The sequence below is a fragment of the Oncorhynchus gorbuscha genome, linkage group LG10, assembly GCF_021184085.1.
Source record: "Oncorhynchus gorbuscha isolate QuinsamMale2020 ecotype Even-year linkage group LG10, OgorEven_v1.0, whole genome shotgun sequence".
Taxonomy (NCBI): domain Eukaryota; kingdom Metazoa; phylum Chordata; class Actinopteri; order Salmoniformes; family Salmonidae; genus Oncorhynchus; species Oncorhynchus gorbuscha.
In genome coordinates, this window is record NC_060182.1 from 84,937,340 (window position 1) to 84,963,187 (window position 25,848).

General features: G+C 40.6%; 1 protein-coding gene across 1 annotated transcript; it reads right to left on the reverse strand.

Moving 5' to 3' along the window:
* Positions 1-2,273: 2,273 nt before the first annotated feature.
* LOC124045333 (homeobox protein goosecoid-like) lies at positions 2,274-4,675 on the reverse strand. Its single transcript, XM_046364633.1, has 3 exons — positions 4,122-4,675; positions 3,329-3,588; positions 2,274-2,985 (listed from the first exon to the last, which is right to left on the reverse strand). Exons 1-3 carry the CDS (start codon positions 4,435-4,437, stop codon positions 2,836-2,838), a joined length of 726 nt encoding a protein of 241 aa, XP_046220589.1. The 5' UTR covers positions 4,438-4,675; the 3' UTR covers positions 2,274-2,835.
* Between the last annotated feature and the right edge of the window lie 21,173 nt (positions 4,676-25,848).

Genomic DNA, 25,848 nt, shown 5'->3' on the forward strand with positions numbered 1-25,848 from the left:
ATTAGAGTATAACTTTGAAGTGACAGTGGAATGAACCAATCACATTTTGACTTGCAACGGGTTGGACGTTTAAAAAAGTGATGATGTGTAGACTGCTAATAGTGAAATCTGTTAGCATCACCCTTTTCATGATTAGGCTAGCGTTCAAATTTAGTTCTATTCATCTGGTGAGTAGCACTGTTCGATGTTATTTTATTTTGCAGCTTGCTTATTGTCTTTTAAGATAATAACTGTGATCATTGACAATAAACATTGTTGCATTTAAACTTTAGATCACTGGCTTAGTGCGATGAGTGTGATAAAATATGTTTGCAATGTTAAGTATTAACCCTTCTCCTTTCAATTTTGGAAATGAAATAGTTATTTTGTATTGCTACGTTTTCATGGGCTGCTTATTCTTTAACATTATTTGATGTTGTGTGACTGCTGTCGCCTGTCTATCAGCGACGAAACCTTCAGTTCCATGGAGTGCACATGTATTTTATTGTTTTAAAATGTTACCTTTATTTAACCAGGCAAGTCAGTTAAGAACAAATTCTTATTTTCAATGACGGCCTAGGAACAGTAGGTTAACTGCCTGTTTAGAACGACAGATTTGTACCTTGTCAGCTCGGGGGTTTGAACTTGCAACCTTCCGGTTACTAGTCCAACGCACTAGGCTACCCTGCAGCCCCAAGGACGCTGCCCTTTCAGCACCAGGAGCCTGTCGTCTTGGATGTGACACACTTGTTGTCGCAATTGGTGATAGTGTAATGGTGGTGTTAGGCTACCATAGGTTCTGTGAAAAGCTGTCTTTTTGTTTTGCTAGTCACATTATTTTATGTTGTTTGTCACGTGTTGTGTCCATGCCGGTTCTGTCTCTCTGTGCGCGGCAGCCGGATGCGCGGCCAGGCCTGTTTGATTCATTAATAATGTCAGCAAAAAACATTGCTCCTCCTTCACTACGAATGGTCTGACAACAGAAGATATAATGTCGCCGGGCGCATTCGGTGATGCTGTTTTTTTTCTTGATTTTTGAGTTTGATGTACAATATTTGATCCTTCTGATGACCTAGGTCCTATGGTTCGCCACTGAATTTGAACTAGTCTACCATATTATATATTGATCTACCTCGGCCGTGTATTGCAACGGTTCTGTATTGCAATAGATCTATCTCCCTAATTCCGTGTGAGAAAATACGACTTTGAGCGACTGACCCATCATTTGTACAATATGTTGTCTGAAACTCTTAGCCATTGGTAGTTTTGGGGATTCATTGTGGATAAAATTGTGTTATTTAATCGCCTTAATAACCTACAGCTGTGAAAGAAAATTGTGTTGAGTTGCTTGCTGAACTATGAATGATTTGCATAACAACAATAATTCTTCGTGAACAACATGGATATATTAACAGTGAAACGCTTACGGGCCCTTGCCAACAATGCAGAGAGAGAAAAAGTGAAATAATACATCCAAAAATAAACCGAGGGATAAAATACACAATGAGTAACGATGACTTGGATATATACACCGGGTACCAGTACGGAGTCGATGTGCAGGCTACAAGGTAGGCTAATTGAGGTATATATGTACATATAGGTAAGGATAAAGTGACTAGGCAACAGGATAGATAATAAACAGTAGCAGATAATCCCTTTATCATTAGGCTATAAAGGCAATCGTTGATTTGTCCAAAGAGTTTTAAATTAGTGTATAAGCTATTAGGCTAACCAGGAATTAGGCACATAAAAAATACGTATCATAATGAATCTTTTTGAAATGACGTTTGTTTTGAATGTTTTTAAGTGATTGGCTGAGCTTTGCCAATTCTAAACGAAATAATTGTCATTTTGATAACCATTTTTGTTCCCTTTTAATTGAAGGTGGCAAAACAATCTCGACAGTAAATCATATATAGACTATCGTCACTGTCTATTTTGCCACATCAGAGGCTTCATATATGCACATGAATCGGAAATAATTGAATCTGTATTACCACTCTTGTGTTTGATAGCCTACCTGACACGTTCAAGAAAACGTTATAAGAAGAGTAGAAGCTTCATATCAACTTTATCATTTAGGACCCTTTTCCTGAATTTATCCACATGCGATTCAAGCGCTATTTCCAAGAAAATTGTGTATTTTTCATTTTTTCAAATGTCTTGCATCTGGAAAACAACACACTTTTAGCCTACTGTCAATCTAGGCCTATTAATTTCCAATTCATAAACATAGATCATATGATTAGAAATAGATGAACAAATGTGAAAGGTGACAAAGGAAATAGAGATGATTCAGATATGATTTAATGTATATTCATTGTTCCTGTAATTATCATTCATTGCAACATATTGACAAATCAATTTAGTCAAATCCCCAAACACGTCTGTATGGTTATGAGTTGACAAATATAGCCTTTTATCTTATAAAGGTGACAAAACGCTGTTTCATATTAAGTGTGATTTCTGTTTAACTCCATGAAATATATTCTCCCCATTGATGTAGTTTCAAAATATTATTTGCGGTAAATCGTGATGATGAATACACCACTCAAATATGAGATGTCATGTCAGCTCGCGAACTATTAACACACGCCAGAAAACTGATCAAGGCTCATGGCTCACCACATCTTCGGGACGTTATGCATAACAACTTTAAATTAAATATAAATAGCTTACCCCATTGCAATAATAAAAGTAATATTTACTATACAACTGTGCAACATCATGGCAAAATATTTCATTACTTCAGTCCACATCACATTTACACTATGTACAAGAAGTCCCAATCGAGTATATAGCCTATTTGCGCATCCACCCATACACTACTATTGTTTTGTGTTAATATTCTACCTATCAGCTGTCCGAATCCACGTCACTTTTGTTTTCCTCGGTTTTCTCTGTGGGTGTTTTCATCGATTTGTTCCATTTCTGCGAGTTTTCAGACTCTTCCGAGGACGACCTTTTCTGTCTTCTCCATTTCGCTCGTCTGTTTTTGAACCACACCTATGTGAAAATAAAAGATACAATTGTTTACTTTGTATGAAATATTTGTTATACCGTGTTGTAGAGTAATTCTAAAGTCGTTTGAGCTTAATAGAACATATTGTAATGAAACAGCAGGGAGCAGCAAAACAAATGTGGTACTATAAAGACGTAAACGTTTGCTATTATTATGTGCGTAAACGCTTGGATCGAATATTTGTCCTTTCAACTGATGTTGAAGGTATTGATACCTTTATTTTCGTGATATGGAGAGATCCTTCACATATTTTCTGAAAATCAACGCAGCCTAATGTGTGTATAGGGAGGTAGACAGCCAGCAACACAGGGCCGTGCATACACTCACCTCGACCTTCTCTTCCCGTAGGTGCACTCTTCGCGCGAGCTGTTCCCGTGTGCCGACGTCAGGGTACTTGGTCTCCTGAAAGAGATTTTCCAGGGCCTCGAGCTGCTCGTCGGTGAAGATAGTCCGGTGCCTCCTCTTGCGTCGGCAGTGGAGCTGGTTCAGGAGCTGGAGCTCCGTCCGAGACAAGGTGCCCACGTTCATATAGGACATCATCTGGTGCGGGATGGGAGAGATGAGCACGGAGCCCGTGCGGTCATAACCTGCATGGATCAAGAAACATACTAGATTTATTAGAAACATTTGTTTGTCCTCAATTAATAATTAATTTCGCAACACACCCAGTAGCCCTATAAAAGACATCTCAGATGAAAAACAATGAGAACAAAAAACAACGCAGCACAAATCAAGCTATTTAGACAGCAAAAACAACACCTTTACGCATGTATAATATAGACCACGCATCATCCCATGCAAATGTCTACACAAAGTTTAACATAAAATGTATTCTAGTTCATGCGTAAAAGTAAAAGTGAATTGGAATAGGCCTATACCATGGATAGTCTTCTTAAATAGGGTAAAGGTGCCACCAAAATTACTGCATGTGTAATGTTGCGCAATGGGCGCATTCACAAGTTAAAACACCAACCAAATGACCTGTATCTATCATCCTCTATAACCTAACAATGTTTTAACTTGTGCTTGTTATTACATGCATCGTTACATTGTCCAGTACCCATGCAGAGTTTAAACGTTTACTTTGGGCTACAGATAGAAGTGGGAAAGGGAAACCTACCGGTTGGAATACAAGGGCACTGTTGCGAGCCGAGGGCTGGGATAGCGCTGCAGCAAGCAGGGCCACTGGGGCCCTGCACATGCATTTGTCCATAATAATAGTTATTATATCCTATTCTAGTCCCGTTCACCGCCTCGATGGCCGAGGGAGAAGATCCAGTAGTGTGCGAGTAGAGTCCATTATAATCGGCAGCGGTGTAGATGGAATCCGTGAGGTTCGAGAACACCACCGGGGCATTCCGATGGAGGAGCACTGAGTCCTTGCAAGTGGGTCTCCCGGCCAGGATACTGTCGATGCTAAACATACCAGCGGGCATCACCGATACGTGGAAAGGATGATAAAAAACCTCGTTGCTTTTAAAAATCCTAAATTCGTTTCGGTCAGGAAACAGTCAGCGGAAAGTTCCTAAATCTGCGTCATAACATGGAGTTTGTTGACGTTGGCGTGTTTATCTCTTGTAGGACCAACTCCGGTGGCCGGTGGCTGCATTGAGACTAAAGCTTCACTAACTTGTTTTCGTGGTCCTCTTGAACTCCAGCCCGGTTATATACTTGGCTGACGTCACCGACCAGTTGAGCCTGTGCTGGAGAAGCGGATGACAAGCCAAGAGCAGAGAGAGGCTGGTTTTAGGGTTAGCGCACAATGTGAAAGGCACAGATCTGTGTATTGGGAATTAAATTAAATGAATCCGTACTGTTTGCAGACGTTCGAAACAAACCACACAACTCAGTGCAATGTCAGCCATGAGGGCTAATTGTTCAATGTAGGCTAATCAGTTTAATTTAATTGTCAGCTAAATTATATTCGTAAACACATTTCCTGTGAACCTATTACTGAAAAATCAGGTGCTGCTTCCTGTAAAATATATCTGTACTAATAAATGTAACTATAGGACTACCTGTTTTCAGTTCGCTGCAGATAGCGACTGGCACGAGCTGCAACAAACACTCAAACTGGACAGTTTTTTCTCAATCTCTTCATTCAAAGACTCAATCATGGACACTAGCTGACAGTTGTGGCTTCTTTGTGTGATGTATTGTTGTGTCTACCTTCTTGTCCTTTGTGCTGTTGTCTGTGCCCAATAATGTTAGTACCATGTTTTGTGCTGCTACCATGATGTTGTCATGTTGTGTTGCTACCATGCTGTGTTGCCATGTGTTGCTGCCTTGCTATGTTGTTGTCTTAGGTCTCTCTTTATGTAGTGTTGTGTTTTCTCTCTTGTCGTGATGTGTGTTTTGTCCTATATTTATATTTTATGCTTCATTTTTAATCCCAGCCTCCGTCCCGGATGGAGACCTTTTTTGCCTTTTGGTAGGCCGTCATTGTGAAGAATAATTGGTTCTTAACTGACTTGCCAAGTTATATAGAGTTTAAATAAATAATAAATACATAAATAATAAATAAACATCAATTTGTGAAACTAATTCATGTAACTTCTGTCTAGGCTGTAGGACTAAATCAATTTATTTGTGAAACTGTGTGTGTGTGTATGTGTCTCTAATAATCTTCATTTTATTTACAGACCATACATGCAAAATGGGTGTCCATAAACAATCCAAATGTTCTATCACCAGATCCCAAAATACACACCACAAATAACCATTATGGGAGAGGCCCCACTCTCCCCTCTCCTTCCCTTCGCACTCTCCTTCTAAGAATATCACAATATAGGTCTATAACATTTAATCAAATATATTCCATTGCTTATGAGGATCCGGATCTCTGTCTTTGTTGCCGCATATTAGTTGGGAAACAGTCGGTCTGACACGACCGTTACATAGCTCACCAGAGGAGGGTTCGAGAGGAGATCTTCGCTGTTTACCACATCAACGGAGCTATCTCGTGGGTAGGAAATCATTCACTTTAAACACCTCGGCTAACTACTCATTCAGTGAACATATTATTATCGCTGTGATAAGATAACGGTCATTATCGCTTCTATTCTCCGAGTTAGAGAACTTGAACTATTTGCACATCATTACAACACTGTATATATACATAATATGACATTTGATATGTCTTTATTATTTTGGAACTTTTGTAACATCAATGTTTACTGCACATTTTTTATTGTTTATTTCACGTTTGTTCTCGATTTTACTTGGTTTGGCAGTGTGAACATACGTTTCCCATGCCAGTAAAGCCCTGAAATTGAACTGAATTGAAAACGTATTACAATTACACGGCTAATCAAATTAAATGCGCGGGTGTGAAATGACGCGAATGTTACTTCAGAGCGCATTTTCAATTTAGTGAGAACGAGGTGAGGAGGAGGGGACGTGTTGTAGCTTCGACCCTGGGTTTACCCACCTTGGTAATTCAACTCAGGCGTTATGGATTTTACAGTCAGGAGCGTGTTGATTGCATTCCAACTATCAGTGATAGACTTAAGTATTGTGCAAACGATTTACCTAGAATATATATATATATATATTGATAACCATTGTACACAATTACGCCTATGTAGAAAATGATCAAATCATTTGGGTTAAATGAAACATGATATAAAATCCATATTTCATCAAGTGTTTATTTAATAGATTTGATGGACTTCATAGAAAAGTTGTAGTAATAAATAAGCATATTGATTCGATTTGTACAATAGGCCTACACAAACAATACAATTGCCTACATTATAAAAACATAAACATGAACAATTTACATTTCTGGTAAAATACGGCCACAGGGAATACATTTCGATTTTCTTAGATCAATTTAATTGTTAAACACCTCTGCAATTATACAGTAATGATATTGCACACATTTTGACAATATGTTAATGCACAACTTATGGTTAAGGTTGATTTGAGTTGAAAAAGGTACAGTCTTAAAAAGTGCAAACAAGTATTAATAAGTGGATAAGAGCGTCTGCTAAATGACTTAAATGTAAATGTAAATGTTAATTAATGTGCATAATGCTTTTAGGTATCATATAGCCTAATTCAATAAAACCGTGTTCATATTTCATTCTAAGTTAACAGAATTTTATGATTATGACGTTTTCCAGCCTAAACATTCAATAGGCGATTCCAACACAACAACATATAAATGATTGATCACATAGCTTAGTCTAACCTTGTTCCATAAAAAATTGACATAGAAAAGTTCTGAAAAACAAAACATTAAAAAATATATATTTTCCATATAGGGGCAAAATTAAAAATGCAAAACCAATAACTTATAAACAGTCATTATTTTGACGTCAACGTTTAAGAGAAACGGATGTTAATTTCTCCCTCCTAAATGATCTTATTTTGTCGATAGGTCGTGGGACTCAGCTTCTGAGAATCATTCTGAGGTTAATACATTTATTAAGTAGATTGTGTATTGTAGCCAATGTATGCTACTTGTTTCAAATGTAACGTATTTTAAGTGAAATAAATACCAAAAAAGATAATGTGGTCTTGAATTTTTCTCCGATGTGTTTAAATGAATTGCTTGTATTGCTTAACTTCATGTATAATTTTGACAGAAATTATCCTGTAGCCTTTTGTTATGTAAACATTAATCTTTTTTATGCGTTATTTAATGGCACTTGCACTTATAGTCTCTGCTCTGCAGTCACAATGTAAATCAAAGCAAGAAAAAAAAGTGATATGCCATTATTTTCTCTCTTTTTCTTACATTTCAACTTCCAAGAGGCAGTGAAAAGAGGGAGTAAAAATGATTGCTAAAACGAAACGGTCATTTGAAATTAAAAGCCTCGAAAGACGTATGAAGGCACCACTTATTTACTGAATAGATAGCGTCAAACACAGCGGTAAATGGTGCCCGGAGATATACACCCACAATGGGAGTCGTCGCTCTTGTCGGCATCTTTATATATCATGGGCCTGATCACTAAAATCTGTTTAAAAACAGCAAATCAAAAAGGGACTTTGTAATACAACCACATTCAAGCTAGGGTAAATAAAGACAGAGAAAAGCGAGGCTCTCAGCATTTGAGTATGAATCATGTATTAGGAGCCTTTTAACAGCACGTGTCAGTGTCACTAGAGTGGCTGGATCACATGCCACTGCATAGGGACAGCCATCTTAAAAAAAGAGAGATACGTGAAAAAAGAGAGACAGTGTTTCAAAAATGTCTTGGACATATTACACCAACGCTATAGGCATATGTACTGTGAAAGCAATCCTGAAATACACAGTGGAAAATCAAATTAAGGTAGGCATCAAGTGATTGAGAGGCACCTGAGTGGGCCTACCAATACCCCTTGACAATCCAAACCCTGTAGCTCTGAATGAAGATTTAAACAGGCAGAGCACATTGTACTGCGGCACAGATGCCCCTTTTGCATCAACATTGGCTCTGATAATCAGATAATTGTGTGTGTGTGTGTGTGTGTGTGTGTGTGTGTGTGTGTGTGTGTGTGTGTGTGTGTGTGTGTGTGTGTGTGTGTGTGTGTGTGTGTGTGTGTGTGTGTGTGTGTGTGTGTGTGTGTGTGTGTGTGTGTGTGTGTGTGTGTGTGTGTGTGTGTGTGTGTGTGTGTGAATCACATTTATTACACTACACAAAACTAAACAATAAATTAATTGCACTATAACAGTGACAAACGGTGCCCACAAACTGTTATGGCCTACATAAAGCTGTCCCAACAGCAGTCCCAACATCTTACCACTGCTACACCTGGCCATCAGCGGAGCCTTATTTGGCAGTGAAACAGTTAATTAATTCTCACTTACTGCCTTAAAAAAAAATACATAGCTGATATGCCTGACTTACTAAACAAATCTTGTGTCTACTGACAATTGAGCTGTACAAACTATGGCATAAGGGGGCAACAAGTGGATAAGAGGTAATCAATCATTTCAATTAAGACATTAAGATGAGCTAGGACTGATGTAATCAGTATAACTATTTGATCAGCACTTTTGAAATGTACATCAACAGAATACAGAACAAGGGCCGTTTTTACAGTCTTCCCCCTGTACACCAAGTCAGAATCATAGGAGAAATAAAGGGGGCATATAGACAGACAATGAAAGCTCTTACAATATTCAATGATTACATTTTTGTTTATGTTTGCTCGGGTGCCAAGCTAGTCTATGTGTTTATTTCCTGTGTATTTCAACAGGGGTACAGGCAGATGGAGAGACGGATGTGTGTGTGTGTGTGTGTGTTTTGTGTTTTTGTGTGTATGCAGGGCCCACAGCCATGATCCAGCCTGGCCAAAGGATTAACCCTAGCAGAGCTCTCTCTAAATCACATCTATCATTTCATGCATACAGCCGAGGAGAAATCCATATTTATTATATGTGTCAGAGCTGTCATGTGCAGGGTGCCTGCTTTACAGTTATACAGTGTGCCTATTGTTGGATCACAGAGGGCTGTGTTCAACATCACCGCTGATGAAACCATATTAAACCCATGTGTATGTGAAAGCCCACGAACAGTTTAAGGACACCCCGAAAGCATCTGGGTATTGAACAACATCCCCCCCCCATTTTTATTTATTTATAATAAAATCAATTCTGCCACAAAGAAGCATTGCAGTCTTCTGTAAAATGACTAGTGCTGACAAATTATTGACACAATTTCAGTTAAATTTACAGGCCTAAGGATTGATACAGATAATCATAACCTCGGGAAATAGGGGTGCAGCAGCACCCCCTGATAAATCTAAATTAAAAACATAAGCACCCCCAACTCATAGCACCACCTACCCAAAACATCTTCCTGTGGCCATGCATATCATTTTTAATTAAATAGCCTATATGCTTCTTAAGGAGCACGTAACAATGAATCAGAGACCAAATACAGTATATAGTCATCGATATATGATAAGACCCTGGTAGTAATTGTAAGCTGTAATTGTAATTGTAAACTACACCTAATCATCGTTGGAATATTTAGAAATAAATACATATCTAGATACAATACTGAGAGCTGCTCTGATTTCAATCCTTCTGATACAATGTTTACGTATTAGATCCAGTGATATATGGAGGAATTTTAACAGTATCCATCCACTTGTGGTAGATTAGGAATTCAGAGGCCAAGTACAAAAATGCCCTGTATGAATATGTTGGCCTAACGGCCTATATACACGGAAGAGCAACTGCATTGCGACGAGAGAGTCCCTCCAGCCTGTTCATTTTCAAAATGGCAGTGTAGGCACATATTGAGCCGAGAGCCATTCCATCTTGCGTTCCACAGTCATTTTCGACTTAAACAGTTTCATTCACTACTAACATCAAATTATCACTCTACACACAATACCCCACAATGACAAAGCAAAAATGGGGTTTTAGAAATGTTTCCTAATATATTAAAAATAAAAAACAGAAATATCACATTCACATAAGTATTCAGACCCTTTACTCAGTACTTTTTTGAAGCACCTTTGGCAGCGTGTACAGCCTTGTGTATGACGTTACAAACTTGGCACACCTGTATTTGGGGAATTTCTCCCATTCTTCTCTGCAGATCCTCTCAGGCTCTCTCAGGATGGATTGGGAGCATTGCTGCACAGCTATTTTCAGATCTCTCAAGAGATGTTAGATCGGGTTCAAGTCTGGGCTATGGCTGGGCCACTCAAGGACATTCAGAGACTTGGCCCGAAGCCAATCCTGCACTGTCTTGGCTGTGTGCTTAGGGTTGTTGTCCTGTTGGAAGGTGAGCCTTTGCCACATTCTGAGGTCCTAAGCACTCTGGAGTAGGTTTTCATCAAGGATTTCCCTGTACTTTGCTCTGTTCATCTTTGCTTCGATCCTGACTAGTCTCCCAATCCCTGCCGCTGAAAAACATCCCCACAGCATGATTCTGCCAACACCATGCTTCACTGTAGGGATGGTGCCAGGTTTCCTCCAGACGTGACTGTTTGCATTCAGGCCAAATAGTTCAATCTTGGTTTCATCAGACCAGATAATCTCGTTTCTCATGGTCTGAGAGTCTTTAGGTGCCTTTTGGCAAACTCAAGCGGGCGCTCAATTTTGTGTCTCATAACAATGGGTCCGTATACTTATGTAAAATTTCTACCAACCTGTTTTTGCTTTTGTCATTATGGGGTACTTTTCGAAGGAACTTGTCTTTTACACATTTGTGGATGAGATTTATCAATTTAATTAAGTTATGACACGTTTAGTTTTAGGAGATGAGATTGTGTCTGGGTCCCTAATTTGCCGCTAACACCTTGGAAAATACATAATGGAAAACACTATGGACAGCAACAGAGACTGATGTACATAATGGAAAACACTATGGACAGCAACAGAGACTGATGTACATAATGGAAAACACTATGGACAGCAACAGAGACTGATGTACATAATGGAAAACACTATGGACAGCAACATAATGGAAAACACTAGACTGATGTACATAATGGAAAACACTATGGACAGCAACAGAGACTGATGTACATAATGGAAAACACTATGGACAGCAACAGAGACTGATGTACATAATGGAAAACACTATGGACAGCAACAGAGACTGATGTACATAATGGAAAACACTATGGACAGCAACAGAGACTGATGTACATAATGGAAAACACTATGGACAGCAACAGAGACTGATGTACATAATGGAAAACACTATGGACAGCAACAGAGACTGATGTACATAATGGAAAACACTATGGACAGCAACAGAGACTGATGTACATAATGGAAAACACTATGGACAGCAACAGAGACTGATGTACATAATGGAAAACACTATGGACAGCAACAGAGACTGATGTACATAATGGAAAACACTATGGACAGCAACAGAGACTGATGTACATAATGGAAAACACTATGGACAGCAACAGAGACTGATGTACATAATGGAAAACACTATGGACAGCAAATGGAAAACACTATGGACAGCATGTACATAATGGAAAACACTATGGACAGCAACAGAGACTGATGTACATAATGGAAAACACTATGGACAGCAACAGAGACTGATGTACATAATGGAAAACACTATGGACAGCAACAGAGACTGATGTACATAATGGAAAACACTATGGACAGCAACAGAGACTGATGTACATAATGGAAAACACTATGGACAGCAACAGAGACTGATGTACATAATGGAAAACACTATGGACAGCAACAGAGACTGATGTACATAATGGAAAACACTATGGACAGCAACAGAGACTGATATACATAATGGAAAACACTATGGACAGCAACAGAGACTGATGTACATAATGGAAAACACTATGGACAGCAACAGAGACTGATGTACATAATGGAAAACACTATGGACAGCAACAGAGACTGATGTACATAATGGAAAACACTATGGACAGCAACAGAGACTGATGTACATAATGGAAAACACTATGGACAGCAACAGAGACTGATGTACATAATGGAAAACACTATGGACAGCAACAGAGACTGATGTACATAATGGAAAACACTATGGACAGCAACAGAGACTGATATACATAATGGAAAACACTATGGACAGCAACAGAGACTGATGTACATAATGGAAAACACTATGGACAGCAACAGAGACTGATGTACATAATGGAAAACACTATGGACAACAAACAGAGACTGATGTACATAATGGAAAACACTATGGACAGCAACAGAGACTGATGTACAACAGGCCTGTCTGTCTGCCATACGAGGGTGCTAGAGGGCTCACTGCAATGTCTACTAACAAGACACCACTCAAAACACTGATCAGCCAGAGGGCCAAAGGATCACACGCACGCACGTGCACACACACAGAGAGAGAGAAAAAAAAGAGAGAGAGAGAGAGCGAGAGCAAGCAGAGTAAGGTTAGAAGGGCTGAGGACATACAGCAAATGAATCCACCACCAATCAGTGGATAGGAGAGAATATGTTTCCATTTGGGGCACAACCTATCTTCATCTCCTTGTGCCAATGCTAGTTAGTGAGACCAGACCTGGACTACAGACCTGACTACAGACAGACGGTACAGAGATCCAGACAGAAACAACCACCCTAATGTCAGCCCATATAGTGTCCCTACACCCTCAGGACCAGGACCAGGAGAGACATAGAGAGTTCTAAAACAGAACCATATTATTGTGATCTGAGCTGAGCACCTAACTCAGTGTTCCATCTTAACTGTCTGCTACTGGTAGAGGTCCAGTAGAGGTGCCAAAGACCCTGCCTGGTCTGTACCCTACCCAGATACCTGCAGAGGAGAACTCTTTGTCCACGACTAGTCTCTGTTTGTCTCTCTGTGTTAAAGAGCTCATGGGGTAAGAAAGCTTTTCTTGACGGAATATGTATGTGATCTTACACATTACACATTTACTGCTCTCTGTCTCTGTCTCTGTCTCTGTCTCTGTCTCTGTCTCTGTCTCTGTCTGTGTGTGTGTGTGTGTGTGTGTGTGTGTGTGTGTGTGTGTGTGTGTGTGTGTGTGTGTGTGTGTGTGTGTGTGTGTGTGTGTGTGTGTGTGTGTGTGTGTGTGTGTGTGTGTGTGTGTGTGTGTGTGTGTGTGTGTGTGTGTAAAACATCGTATCACTGTAAAATCTTCAAGAATTGCATTCCAAAAAACAGTAAAAAAACAGTAAAAAAGAAATTGGTTATTTATTTTATTCAACAAAGGGAGACAAATCCGTAAAAAGCCCTCTTACTATAAGACGATACCCCACTCAAACTTTTATTTTAAGATGATACCTCACTCAAACTCTTACTTTAAGACAATACCCCTCTCAAGCTTACTATAAGAGGATACCCCACTCAAGTCCAGGGTCACTTCTAGCCTCTGGAAATTCAAAGATAATTTCAACAGTGATTTACAAATAATTTGAGTGCTAGCTAATTATCTTTAATATCCACTGATAAAGAATGGAATTAGCTCCATATTTTCTCCAAACATTCCGTTTTCTTCTTAGTTGTGTAAACCTAGTCCTTGCAGTACTAACCCTACTATAACTCCCACACTGAGGCTGGGGCTCCTGCTGCTGCCAGCTGCTCTCCTCTCCCTTCCTCTACACTCCCTTCTTCTCCTCTCCCTTCCTCTACACTCCCTTCTTCTCCTCTTCCTTCCTCTACACTCCCTTCTTCTCCTCTCCCTTCCTCTACACTCCCTTCTTCTCCTCTCCCTTCCTCTACACTCCCTTCTTCTCCTCTCCCTTCTTCTACACTCCCTTCTCCTCTCCCTTCCTCTACACTCCCTTCTTCTCCTCTCCCTTCTTCTACAGTCCCTTCTCCTCTCCCTTCCTCTACACTCCCTTCTTCTCCTCTCCCTTCCACTACACTCCCTTCTTCTCCTCTCCCTTCTTCTCCTCCTCTCCCTTCTTCTTCTCTCCCTTCTTCTTCTCTCCCTTCCTCTACTCCCTTCTTCTACACTCCCTTCTTCTACACTCCCTTCCTCTACTCCCTTCTTCTACACTCCATTCCTCTACTCCCTTCTTCTACACTCCCCTCTTCTCCTCTCCCTTCCTCTACACTCCCTTCCTCTACACTCCCTTCCTCTACACTCCCTTCTTCTACACTCCCTTCTTCTCCTCTCCCTTCCTCTTCTTGACGTCTCCTCTCCAGTCCACTCCACTCTGAGGCCATGGAGCCTCAGTGCTGGGGCCTGGCCTGCGTACGATAACAAGCTCAGACCAGCGTGCCTTTTTTTTAGCCGCAGGGTGCAGAAATGCAGCATGCCAGCGAGAGGGGTTATTCGGGAGCCTGAAAATCAATCCAGTATTGCAGTTAGGATATGTAACAATGACAATCATTAGCAGTAACTGGAGTCCAGTACTAAGGGACGATTCGCTTAGGAAACCCTCCCCTGCTCATAACCTACTGTACATTCTTAGGGGAGTTTATAATATACATCATTTATTATTCCTGGAAATATATAAACATTTCCTATAGCTCTAAACTGTCAATATTTTGGCCTCTAGCTCACTGAATGATATTAAGCCCCTCAGTCTCTCCTAAGTTTTAGAGGATTAAGTTACGCATTTCCCCCTCATACTCAAAACCCCACTCAGAGAGACGGCGAAGACTTCCACTGAAAGGAATCTCTGTCAAATTGAGTTACAGAGTTTGTTTTGAAATAATTCAAATAATCAGTGTGATGTATTATAATCAGTAAGACAAATGTTGTTCTTGACATGAAAAAGTATCAGAAACTACAGTGCTGGGGATATGTATTTATTTACTCTTGTTTAGTGAAAGGACGTTTGCCGTATCCTATCAATCAACTGTTTCCTTCTAATGGGTGGAATTCACTCACCATATTTACTTGATAAAGTCACTTCATGCTTACAATAAACACTGATGGCAAGCATAACTGTCGTAACAAACCATGCATGGCAATGCTTTAAACCGTTAGTCAACCCATACTACGACCTATCAAATTAGAGCACTCTCACTATGCTGTTATTGGCACTAAATTCAGTAAATCATTTTTTTTGTCACAGCCACATGTTTATAATGCTGTGATAATCTGTGGTAAATGTAAAGTAGTATAATGGGGAATGTATATGGTTTTTCAGTAAGGAAGAAAGACTGCAAATAGAATGTCCTATTTTATTACCATATGTATCTTGTACTGTAAGGATGGGACAACCTTACTTTTCACCTTGTGTACTGTATACTGTAAATGTCTTCAGTTGTTGAGGTGGCAGGTAGCAGCGTAGCCTAGTGGTTAGAGCGTTAGGCCAGTAACCAAAAGGTTGCTGGATTGAATCCCTGAGCTGACAAGGTACAAATCTGTCTTTCTGCCCCTGAACAAGAAAGTTAACCCACTGTTCTTTGGCCATCGTAGTAAATAAGAATTTGTTCTTAACGGACTTGCCTAGTTAAATAAAGCTTAAATAAAATGTAAAAATGACAGCTAAAGGCTCACCCTTTTCCACAAACATGGTCATAATTATATCATGACATATTCCTAAAGAGTATATTTACATCCCAAATGGATCCCTATCTCCTATATAGTGCACTACTTTTGATCAGATAGGGAATAGGGTGTCAATTGGGACCGTAGTGTTGTTCCCCACGGATCAGCTGCTGTAGTGTTCTCTGCACCTGCAGCACCGCAGGGATCATCTCTATGGACTCGAATACACATCCAGTCAGACCTCTATCCTACAGTTATCTGCAAGGGGAACCAGAACCAGGGGGGGATTTGTGTGACTAATTGGCCTGTAACTTGCCACAGAGAGAATAGCCATTGGCAGCCCCCAGGCCCCAGTAACAATTTCTAGAGGAAAAAAGTTTGAACTCGAATTCGGTTTAATTTCCTCTGCACTGAAAGGGAAGGAAGATTAATGAAATATCCCCAAATCCATCCTGTTTCATTTCTATTAAATCAGCAGTGAAATTCAACCACCCGGCCCAGCCAGGCTGAGGCGAAGGAGGGGGACTTGAGGATAATGTTTTGGGCATTTAGCTAAAGAGACCTCATCTAGTACATTATGGCGGCGGGTGAAGTGATGCTATATTGAAAATTCAATTGATGCTGAAGTCAGCATCTCACATTGCATTTCTATTTCGACCAGAAATAAATGAGTTCAAGTTATTCAATATAGCGTGAGTTACTAACACAGCTCTGAGTAAAAGAGACATATTCCATATTCCTACAATATTGTCTAACTGTTCTTCCTACTGTATTGTCTAACTGTTTTTCCTACTGTATTATCTAACTGTTTTTCCTACTGTATTGTCTAACTGTTCTTCCTACTGTATTGTCTAACTGTTTTTCCTACTGTATTGTCTAACTGTTTTTCCTACTGTATTATCTAACTGTTCTTCCTACTGTATTGTCTAACTGTTCTTCCTACTGTATTTTCTAACTGTTTTTCCTACTGTATTGTCTAACTGTTTTTCCTACTGTATTGTCTAACTGTTTTTCCTACTGTATTGTCTAACTGTTTTTCCTACTGTATTGTCTAACTGTTTTTCCTACTGTATTGTCTAACTGTTCTTCCTACTGTATTGTCTAACTGTTCTTCCTACTTTATTGTCTAACTGTTCTTCCTACTGTATTGTCTAACTGTTCTTCCTACTGTATTATCTAACTGTTCTTCCTACTGTATTATCTAACTGTTCTTCCTACTGTATTGTCTAACTGCTCTTCTGACTGTATTGTCAGACTGCTCTTCCTACAGTATTGTCAGACTGTTTGACAAGTAGATAAATGTATTAAAATTAGACTTGGGTACTGTTGATGTTGACGTTTAGTAGCTAATACAGATTTCACCCTTTGAATTAAGATAACAGAGACACAGCACAAATGAGAGCAAGGCTACTATTATTAGTCCATGAAATAGTTTGGCTTGAGCCAACAGCTAGTCGGTATAACCCAAGAGCAAGCCTACTGTTATTGGTCTATGAAATAGTTTGGCATGAGCCAACAGTTATAACCCAAGCAGCAATAGAGACCAATGATAATCCTGGTCCCCCTGGAAAACCATTCAGGGCCATTCAGGGCCCTCTATGGACCTAATCCCTATGGAGTTCCCTAATCTCAAATCTAATCTATCAATTAGAAAAGGCCTGGGTAATTCATCTGACAATGGAAAGAGTTGGGGAACAAACTGCTTAAAGCACTAAACCTATTTGGACTATTCGTCTACAGCTGGAGGGGGGGGGGGGGTTGTTGAGAATGTGGGAGGCTGTATAGGCCTGCTGTGAAGGTGTGGAGAAGGGGGGGTTGTTGAGAAGGTGGGCGGCTGTATAGGCCTGCTGTGAAGGTGTGGAGAAGGGGGGGTTGTTGAGAAGGTGGGCGGCTGTATAGGCCTGCTGTGAAGGTGTGGAGAAGGATAACTGATCCTAAGGGTGTGATGACAGTGTAACACAAGTGGACAGTGAGAGAGAGTGAGGCCAAGGATTTGTGGTTAGGCCGTCGCTATCCGCCCTCCGACCATAATCGTTGGACATACATAGACCTCTCTTTCTCACCGCTCGCTTGTCACAAATAATCAAAGCTACTCTTAACATCCTGGCTGTGTTTGAACCAAGGGAGATGTTTTTAAACAGGGGAGTCTGCACTCAGTATACTGCGCCATGGCAACAGGGCTGAAGACGGACGGGTGGCTTTGGGAAAATGTGGCTTTTAAGAAACTGTAAATCTCCGTAGCTACACCACCACTCCCCAGGCTGGCTCCTTTACGGACGGAGTGACAGGTGGTGTACTCCAGTTTGATGATGATTGTTTTCAATGCCCCCCCCACTCCCCCCCCCCCATCTCTGCACTCTGTCATTTGGAACAATAATAAACAAGCGGAGACGAGAGCAAAAAACCTGCTGAAATCTATTACCGGGAACAGTGGGGTTATGGTGGGGAAAGAGAGGAGAGCAAAGGGGAACGTTATATTCTCCCCCGCTCTCCAACTACAAACATCAGTGTAATTTCCAATGCCATGCTGATTCAGGCCAGGCTTGCCACACACTCTCCTGTTATCTGATCTTAACGGGTGGTCTCTGCTCTCCCCCCTTTACCTCAGACTCGCAGATCTGGATATCTTCTCCACACCACACTCGGTTTGGGGATTTCAACTGTACCACGAAGAACTATTGGAATTATTTTGAAAGGGAAAGGGAATAGGTGCGGTTATAGCCTGGAGGATTCAATATTCCCCCTTTAAAATGTAGCTAACTGTTTTCTCTTTTTTGCTTGATTGGTAGACTAATACACTGTCTTTACAGGATAGGCCTATTGGGTGAAATATGTCCTCAAGCTGTCCGACCAGCACATAGGAAATATTATACCAAACGCATAGGAGGGCCTAGTAATGAAATTAACCAAAAAGCTAAGAAAAAAACCCGCATTAGTTAGTCCTGAACCCTAAATGGTTTTGACACGTTTTTTCACCACATTACAATACTAAATCAAAGAGGTGAATGTGATCTTGGGTGCAGGAAGCTAAGCTTCACCGTGCAGTGAACCCAGGTGGCCCTAATACATGTGTTTCTATGACACAGGCATAAATGTACATGCTTATGAACAACACCCCCATTTGTCTTTCAGTACCTGACACACAGACAAGCCTCACTGATGAAACCTGTCCACTCTACCAGCCGACATGGTCCATATGAAAGTAATTACAGGAGTAGTATGACAGGCCTGCTTTTGAAGAGAGAAGAAAGAGTCTTTGGGTAATTGAAAAGCATTATATAAAACCTGTGTATGTCTCAGGGAGAGCTGGGTTTTGCAAGAAAAACACATTTCTAATTCACACATGCATATTAATACACACTTGTGTGTGTGTGTGTGTGTGTGTGTGTGAAATAGGGCAAATATAAGCACCCACCAAAGTATTATATTATGAATAGAAAATATTAACTTTTATAGTCTTTCCGTTTGATCACTCTGTTATGATCGAATTAATCTGTTTATTGGATGAGTTTGATGGAATTCATTATTTGGATAGTTTGTGCATGTGTGTAAATGTATAGTTTTAACGTAAGAATAGTGTTATTAGAATATTTGAATGTTTGAGGAAAATGTATGAATTATGAATATAGTTATTAAAAGCTGGCTCAATAACTGGAGTGGTAATTTTTCTCTTTCCAGATTACATACCAGTGACCCTGCATGGTAACAACAGACCCCGTAATTGATCTGAAAAATACATTAAAAAAAAGAGAGAAAACGGACAAGAAAAAAGGGCTTTCCAATAGCAGGTCATTTTAACACATCCATACGTCAAAACAACCCGTAGAAAACTTCTAATCCCTTTTGGATGTCTGGAGAACCTTTTTCCCCTCAGACAAATGAAAAGTACAAGGTGCGCATCACATCACACTCTATCCGTTATGCAGGGGTTTCATGTAATAGCTGCATGACTCAAAGGCATTTCAGCTTTTGTCTCATATCACAGACTCACGGTACACACGTAAGAATTTAATAACAGCTTGTCAGTGATAAACTACAAACTTTCCAAATCAATTCATTCATTCGCTGTAAACCTCATGAATACAGTTGTCTGTCAAAACATGCAATCCTCTATTTTGTGAATGTTATTCTTGGCTAGGCCTCGCTCAGATGAGATTCTACCGATAGGGAGAAAGAGAAGATGTATTGGAGATAAAACATTTAATGGGGTTCCTCCTGCCATAAAGCTTGATTTCTTTCATACTCATTCATTACATGTGTTCCTGGTTACTGCATTGCTGCCTTTGCAGCGGCTGTTATTATTCTGTGCCACAGAACCTTTTATTTGGTTTAGAATAAATTCTACAAGCATTTCCTGAAGCATTAGGCCCTCATCTTGTCAAGATTTTTTTGATTTTGAGAATGAAGTACTTGTTTGTCTGGGTAGTGGGTACCATTTAATAATCATGAAATTGGATACTTAAAATTATCTCAGTGTTACATTTTATAGGAATAGTACGATGACAGGGAAAAAGTCCAAATAGAGCACACATTGAGTGGTGAAAAGATAAATACTATATTATAGTATGCTATATACTGTATACTACGGTATTATATAAGATAATACTTTGGTACTATATAAGTACAATACACAATTTATAGATTAAGCTCTAAAGTGATGGTACTGGATAACACTATGTAGATTCCATATAACTTAATTTGTCTTTTTGCAAAACCTAAACAGGAGAAAATAAGAGTGACTGGCTCAAAACAAAAGAGGCTGATTGAGATACATTTAGTATTTCCAAAATATGCCAATGGTTAAAATCAAGACCTGTGAAACAAATGAAGGCCTATCAGATTTTCCAGCCCAGCTTGATCCTTACCATTTCCACCTCAGAATCCAAAGCTGGATCCCAAACTACAGATGCACAGAGAGAGTGACCTCACCTTACTACAGAGGTTGTGTCCCAAATGACACCCTATTCCCTATGTAGTGCACATAGGACCCAGGTCAAAAGTAGTACCCTGCATAGGGAAAGGGGTGCCATTTGGGACGCATCCAGGGACTCGTTCCCTTGTTGTTCTCATCAGTGCGATATGTCCTGGGCCACATTACAACCTGATAAAGGCAAATCTATCATCATAATGCCTTCATATCTGTTACCATCTCTGTGTACGCCGAGAATTCCTGTCAGACGTCAGAGTAAACCAAGCTTGAAATTCAGACCTGATTGTGTGGCAGAGTGCCTGACGGCTGCAATTCGCCACACTGTTGAGTTGATGGTAGACTGAACGGACAACACCGTCCGTCGCTCCCTCCCTCCCACTAAACACAGGATACATGATTTAGACTCTTTATCTATACTGTGCACATCCCAAACCCTATTCCCTACATACTGACCTACTTTTATATATAGGAGCCATTTGATATGCAGGCTCTGGTTTAAACCTGATGGCTCTTTCTTTCACTTGTGAATTCAGAAGGAGGGATGTTTTGAGAAAACAATGGGCCTATAATTGATGCTGGCTTGTCCTGGCCCATCCCTGGGATCTGTCCCAAATGGATGCTGTCCTGGCCCATCCCTGTGATCTGTCCCTAAGGGATGCTGGCCTTTCCTGGCCCATCCCTGGGATCTGTCCCTAATGTATGCTGGCCTGTCCTGGCCCATCCCTGGGATCTGTCCATAATGTATGCTGGCCTGTCCTGGCCCATCCCTGGGATCTGACCATAATGGATGCTGTGCTGGCCCATCCCTGGGATCTGTCCCTAATGGATGCTGGCCTCTCCTGGCCCATCCCTGGAATCTGTCCCTAATGGATGCTGTCCTGGCCCATCCTTGGGATCTGTCCCCAATGGATGCTGGCCTGTCCTGGGATCTTTCCCAGAGAGGGCTTGACTAGAGATTTGACAGATTTTATCAGGGTCATGCATCTTCATGATGCCCAGCCCACATAGGCTTATAAGACACTGTATTTGCTTTATCCAAATAAAATGATCATACTTATTATCATACTTATACTGTATATGCACACACATACACACTACAATACCATTGTAGAATAAAAGTGACAACCATCAAAACTATGAAATAACACATATGGAATCATGTGTTATAATCCTGTCTTGGGTTGTGCAGTGGCGGAAATCTTTGTGGGCTATACTCGGCCTTGTCTCAGGATGGTAAGTTGGTGGTTGAAGATATCCCTCTAGTGGTGTGGAGGCTGTGCTTTGTCAAAGTGGGTGGGGTTATATCCTTCCTGTTTGGCCCTGTCCGGGGGTGTCATTGGATGGGGCCACAGTGTCTCCTGACATCGGATGGGGCCACAGTGTCTCAGCCTCCAGTATTTATGCTGCAGTAGTTTATGTCGGGGGGCTAGGGTCAGTTTGTTATATCTGGAGTACTTCTCCTGTCCTATCCGGTGTCCTGTGTGAATTTAAGTATGCTCTCTCTAATTCTCTCTTTCTTTCTCTCTCTCAGAGGACCTGAGCCCTAGGACCATCCTCAGGACTACCTGATATGATGATTCCTTGCTGTCCCCAGTCCACCTGGCCGTGCTGCTGCTCCAGTTTCAACTGTTCTGCCTGTGATTATTATTATTTGACCATGCTGGTCATTTATGAACATTTGAACATCTTGGTCATGTTCTGTTATAATCTTCACCCGGCACAGCCAGAAGAGGACTGGCCACCCCACATAGCCTAGTTCCTCTCTAGGTTTCTTCCTAGGTTTTTGCCTTTCTAGGGAGTTTTTCCTAGCCACCGTGCTTCTACACCTGCATTGCTTGCTGTTTGGGGTTTTAGGCTGGGTTTCTGTACAGCACTTTGAGATATCAGCTGATGTACGAAGGTCTATATAAATACATTTGATTTTATTTTATTTTGATGTAGTAACCAAAAGTGTTAAACAAATTAAAATATACTTTACATTTTTCAAAGTAACCAGCTTTGCAAACTCTTGGCATTATTTCAACCAGCTTCATAGTTTGGAGGTTTTCACTATTATTCTACAATGTAGAAAATAGTAAAAATAAAGAAAACCTCTTGAATGAGTAGGTGTGTCCAAACTGTTGACTGGTACTGTACATGTAACTGCCAAAATAAAAGAAACACTTGAGTAGATGAGGGATACAAAGTATATTGAAAGCATGTGCTTCCACATAGGTGTGGTTCCTGAGTTAAATATGCAATTAACATTCCATCATGTATACAAATTCCCAGTTGCCCATTATTCTGGCTACCATGGCTAGAAGAGATCTCAGTGACTTTGAAAGAGTGGCCTCAAAGGAGCATAGGGGGTTTAAAGTGTATGTGTGTGTGTGTGTGTGTCTCAGTCACCAGATCTTAACCCAATTGAACACTTATTGGAGATTCTGGAGTGGCGCCTGAGACAGCGTTTTCCCCCACCATCAATAAAATACCAAATTATGGAATTTCTCCTAGAAGAATGATGTCGCAACCCTCCAATAGAGCCCCAGATACTTGTAGAATCCATGCCAAGCTGTTCTGGCTCGTGGTGGCCCAATGCCTTATTAAGACACCATGTTGATGCTTCCTTTATTTTGGCAGTTACTTGTGCATACCTACATACACATGTGCATTCCTACTGAAATGAAAGCAATTGAAAAACCAAACAAAAAACATTTCAATTATACAATTTATCTTGTCGCTTTGGAGATTAAATGTGCAACCAGAAACACTCTGAATAGCCATTCAGGTTTCCAGTGACACTAGTAACTGGAGAGGTTTAGTGAAGGCTCTGGAACAGCCAGCCAGCTTTCCTGAAGAATACAGTTGAGTTTCCATCCCACCTAACATGTGGTGCCCACTCCACACCTCTATGTGTCCTATTAAAGCAATCTGCCAGCATCCGATTCATACGCTCCTTACAGTCGGAAAATATGCGATATGACGGGGCCGACAAAACCTGTGTTTGTGGTGCACATCACATTACTGAATGTAATTCTTTGATTTGAGCTGCCAAACATCCCAGACTGGCTTAATACTTTATATCAAATCCCTCTAAAAGCGGATCATTTCCAGTGATTGCTCACACTTGCGGCCTACTTACAAACACATTGACAACCAAGCCATGGCACGTGTCCATAGCACACATTCTCTCTCTGTCTGGTTCGCAGTGTTTCCTTGTGTTGCCAGTGTATTTATTTTTCACATTTTAAGTGTAGGAAAAAAAGAGCCATTCTCAAACCATGTGGAAAGTAAACATGGATGTTTTTTTCACATTGTCCCGAACGGTGCAGAGTGGGAAAGAACACGTTTAGTTTACACATATTCCATTCAGGCAGAATTGAGAAAGTGCAGACATTTTATATCAGATTTAAAAAGATCAGACTACACCAAAGTAAGCAGTCATATTTCAGTAAAATATATGAAACCCTAATGACCACGTTTGATCTAAAATGGTAAAGACCAATCATAAAATAGTGAGTCAAAATCCATTGATTCCTTTCAGAAATATAACATATGCATAGTCAAAACAACCCACAAAGCTTTCCTTCTCTTCCAAAGTACCAAACAAAGGCTATCAGACCTGTTTATATTTGGACATATTTCAGTACCATACCTGTATGTAATGCACTGTATACTGAACAAAAATATAAATGCAACATGCAACAATTTCAACAATTTTACTATGTTACAGTTGATGTAAGGAAATCAGTCAATGGAAATAAATGAGGCCCTGATCTATGGATTTCACATGTCTGGGTGTCAAGCACACCCACTGGGGAGCCAGGCCTAGACAATCAGGATTTGTTTTTCCACACAAAAGGGCTTTATTGCAGACAGAAATATTCCTCAGTTTCATTAGCTGTCTGATCTCAGACAATCCGTCAGGGGAAGAAGCCGGATGTGGAGGTCCTGGGCTGGCGTGGTTACACGTGGTCTGCGGTTGTGAGGCCGGTTGGACGTACTGCCAAATTCTCTAAAATGATGTTGTAGGCGGCTTATGGTAGAGATATTATCATTCAATTATCTGGCAACAACTCTGTTGGAAATTCCTGCAGCCAGCATGCCACTTGCACGCTCGCTCAAAATTTGGAACATCTGTGGCATTGTGTTGTGTGACAACACTGCACATTTTAAAATGGCCTTTCATTGTCCCCAGAACAAGGTGCACCTTTGTAATGATCATGCTGTTTAATCAGATTATTTATAAGACACACCTGTCAGGTGGATGGATTAAAATGCTCACTAACAGGGATGTAAACAAATCTGTGCGGAAAACTTTCTGGGATCTTTTATTTCAGCTCATGAAACATGGGACCAACACTTTACATTATTTATATTTTTTTCAGTACAGTATACATCAGAGGTAATCCTGGTAGCATTACCAAAGGGCTTGTGTATGTGTGTGTATGTAGTAGGTCGAAGCTCAAGTGGAGACGGGTCACTATAGACTTCCACCAACCAAATGAGCTGGCGCCCTCCCAGAGGAACCCCCCTGGAAAAGACAAGAGAGAACCCCACTTTAGCCTCCGGTCCAGCCTCTTCTCATTTCTACAGTTGGGCTGGGGGAAACTAGAGGGCTATGTCCCAAGCGACATCCTGTTCGAAAGCAGTGCATTACAGGGTGGATAGGGGAATAGGGTGCCATTTGGGACGTTCACAAAGCCTGTCGACAGTTACATTACACCAGAGAAATACTAAGTTGCCGGTCGGGAACCTGTGATTCAGAGTTTAAGTGGTGTGGGTTCATGTTGGTCCGCAGAGGGACTGACTGAAGATGGGGCTAGCGCTAGCTAACAGGAGATTACGCAAAGAGCTCCACCCTACGCTCTAAAATCATCTTCCCACTTACTCAGAGAGGGATTCATGTGTGTTTGTTCACTATTATGCTAAGTAACAATTATGCTAAGTAACAACCCATACAACAGTCTTTCCATGTGACAAGTACCCGTTTTCATCCGCCTAATAGCCTTAGCTCATTTCTAAAGATTTGTATGCT

Excerpts from the sequence above, each read along its gene's own strand:
- LOC124045333 (XM_046364633.1), bottom strand. The coding sequence starts at position 4,437 with ATGCCCGCTGGTATGTTTAGCATCGACAGTATCCTGGCCGGGAGACCC. Across the intron at positions 3,589-4,121 it reads GTGCCCTTGTATTCCAACCG|GTTATGACCGCACGGGCTCC; the intron begins GTAGGTTTCCCT and ends TGATCCATGCAG. Across the intron at positions 2,986-3,328 it reads TACGGGAAGAGAAGGTCGAG|GTGTGGTTCAAAAACAGACG; the intron begins GTGAGTGTATGC and ends ATTTTCACATAG.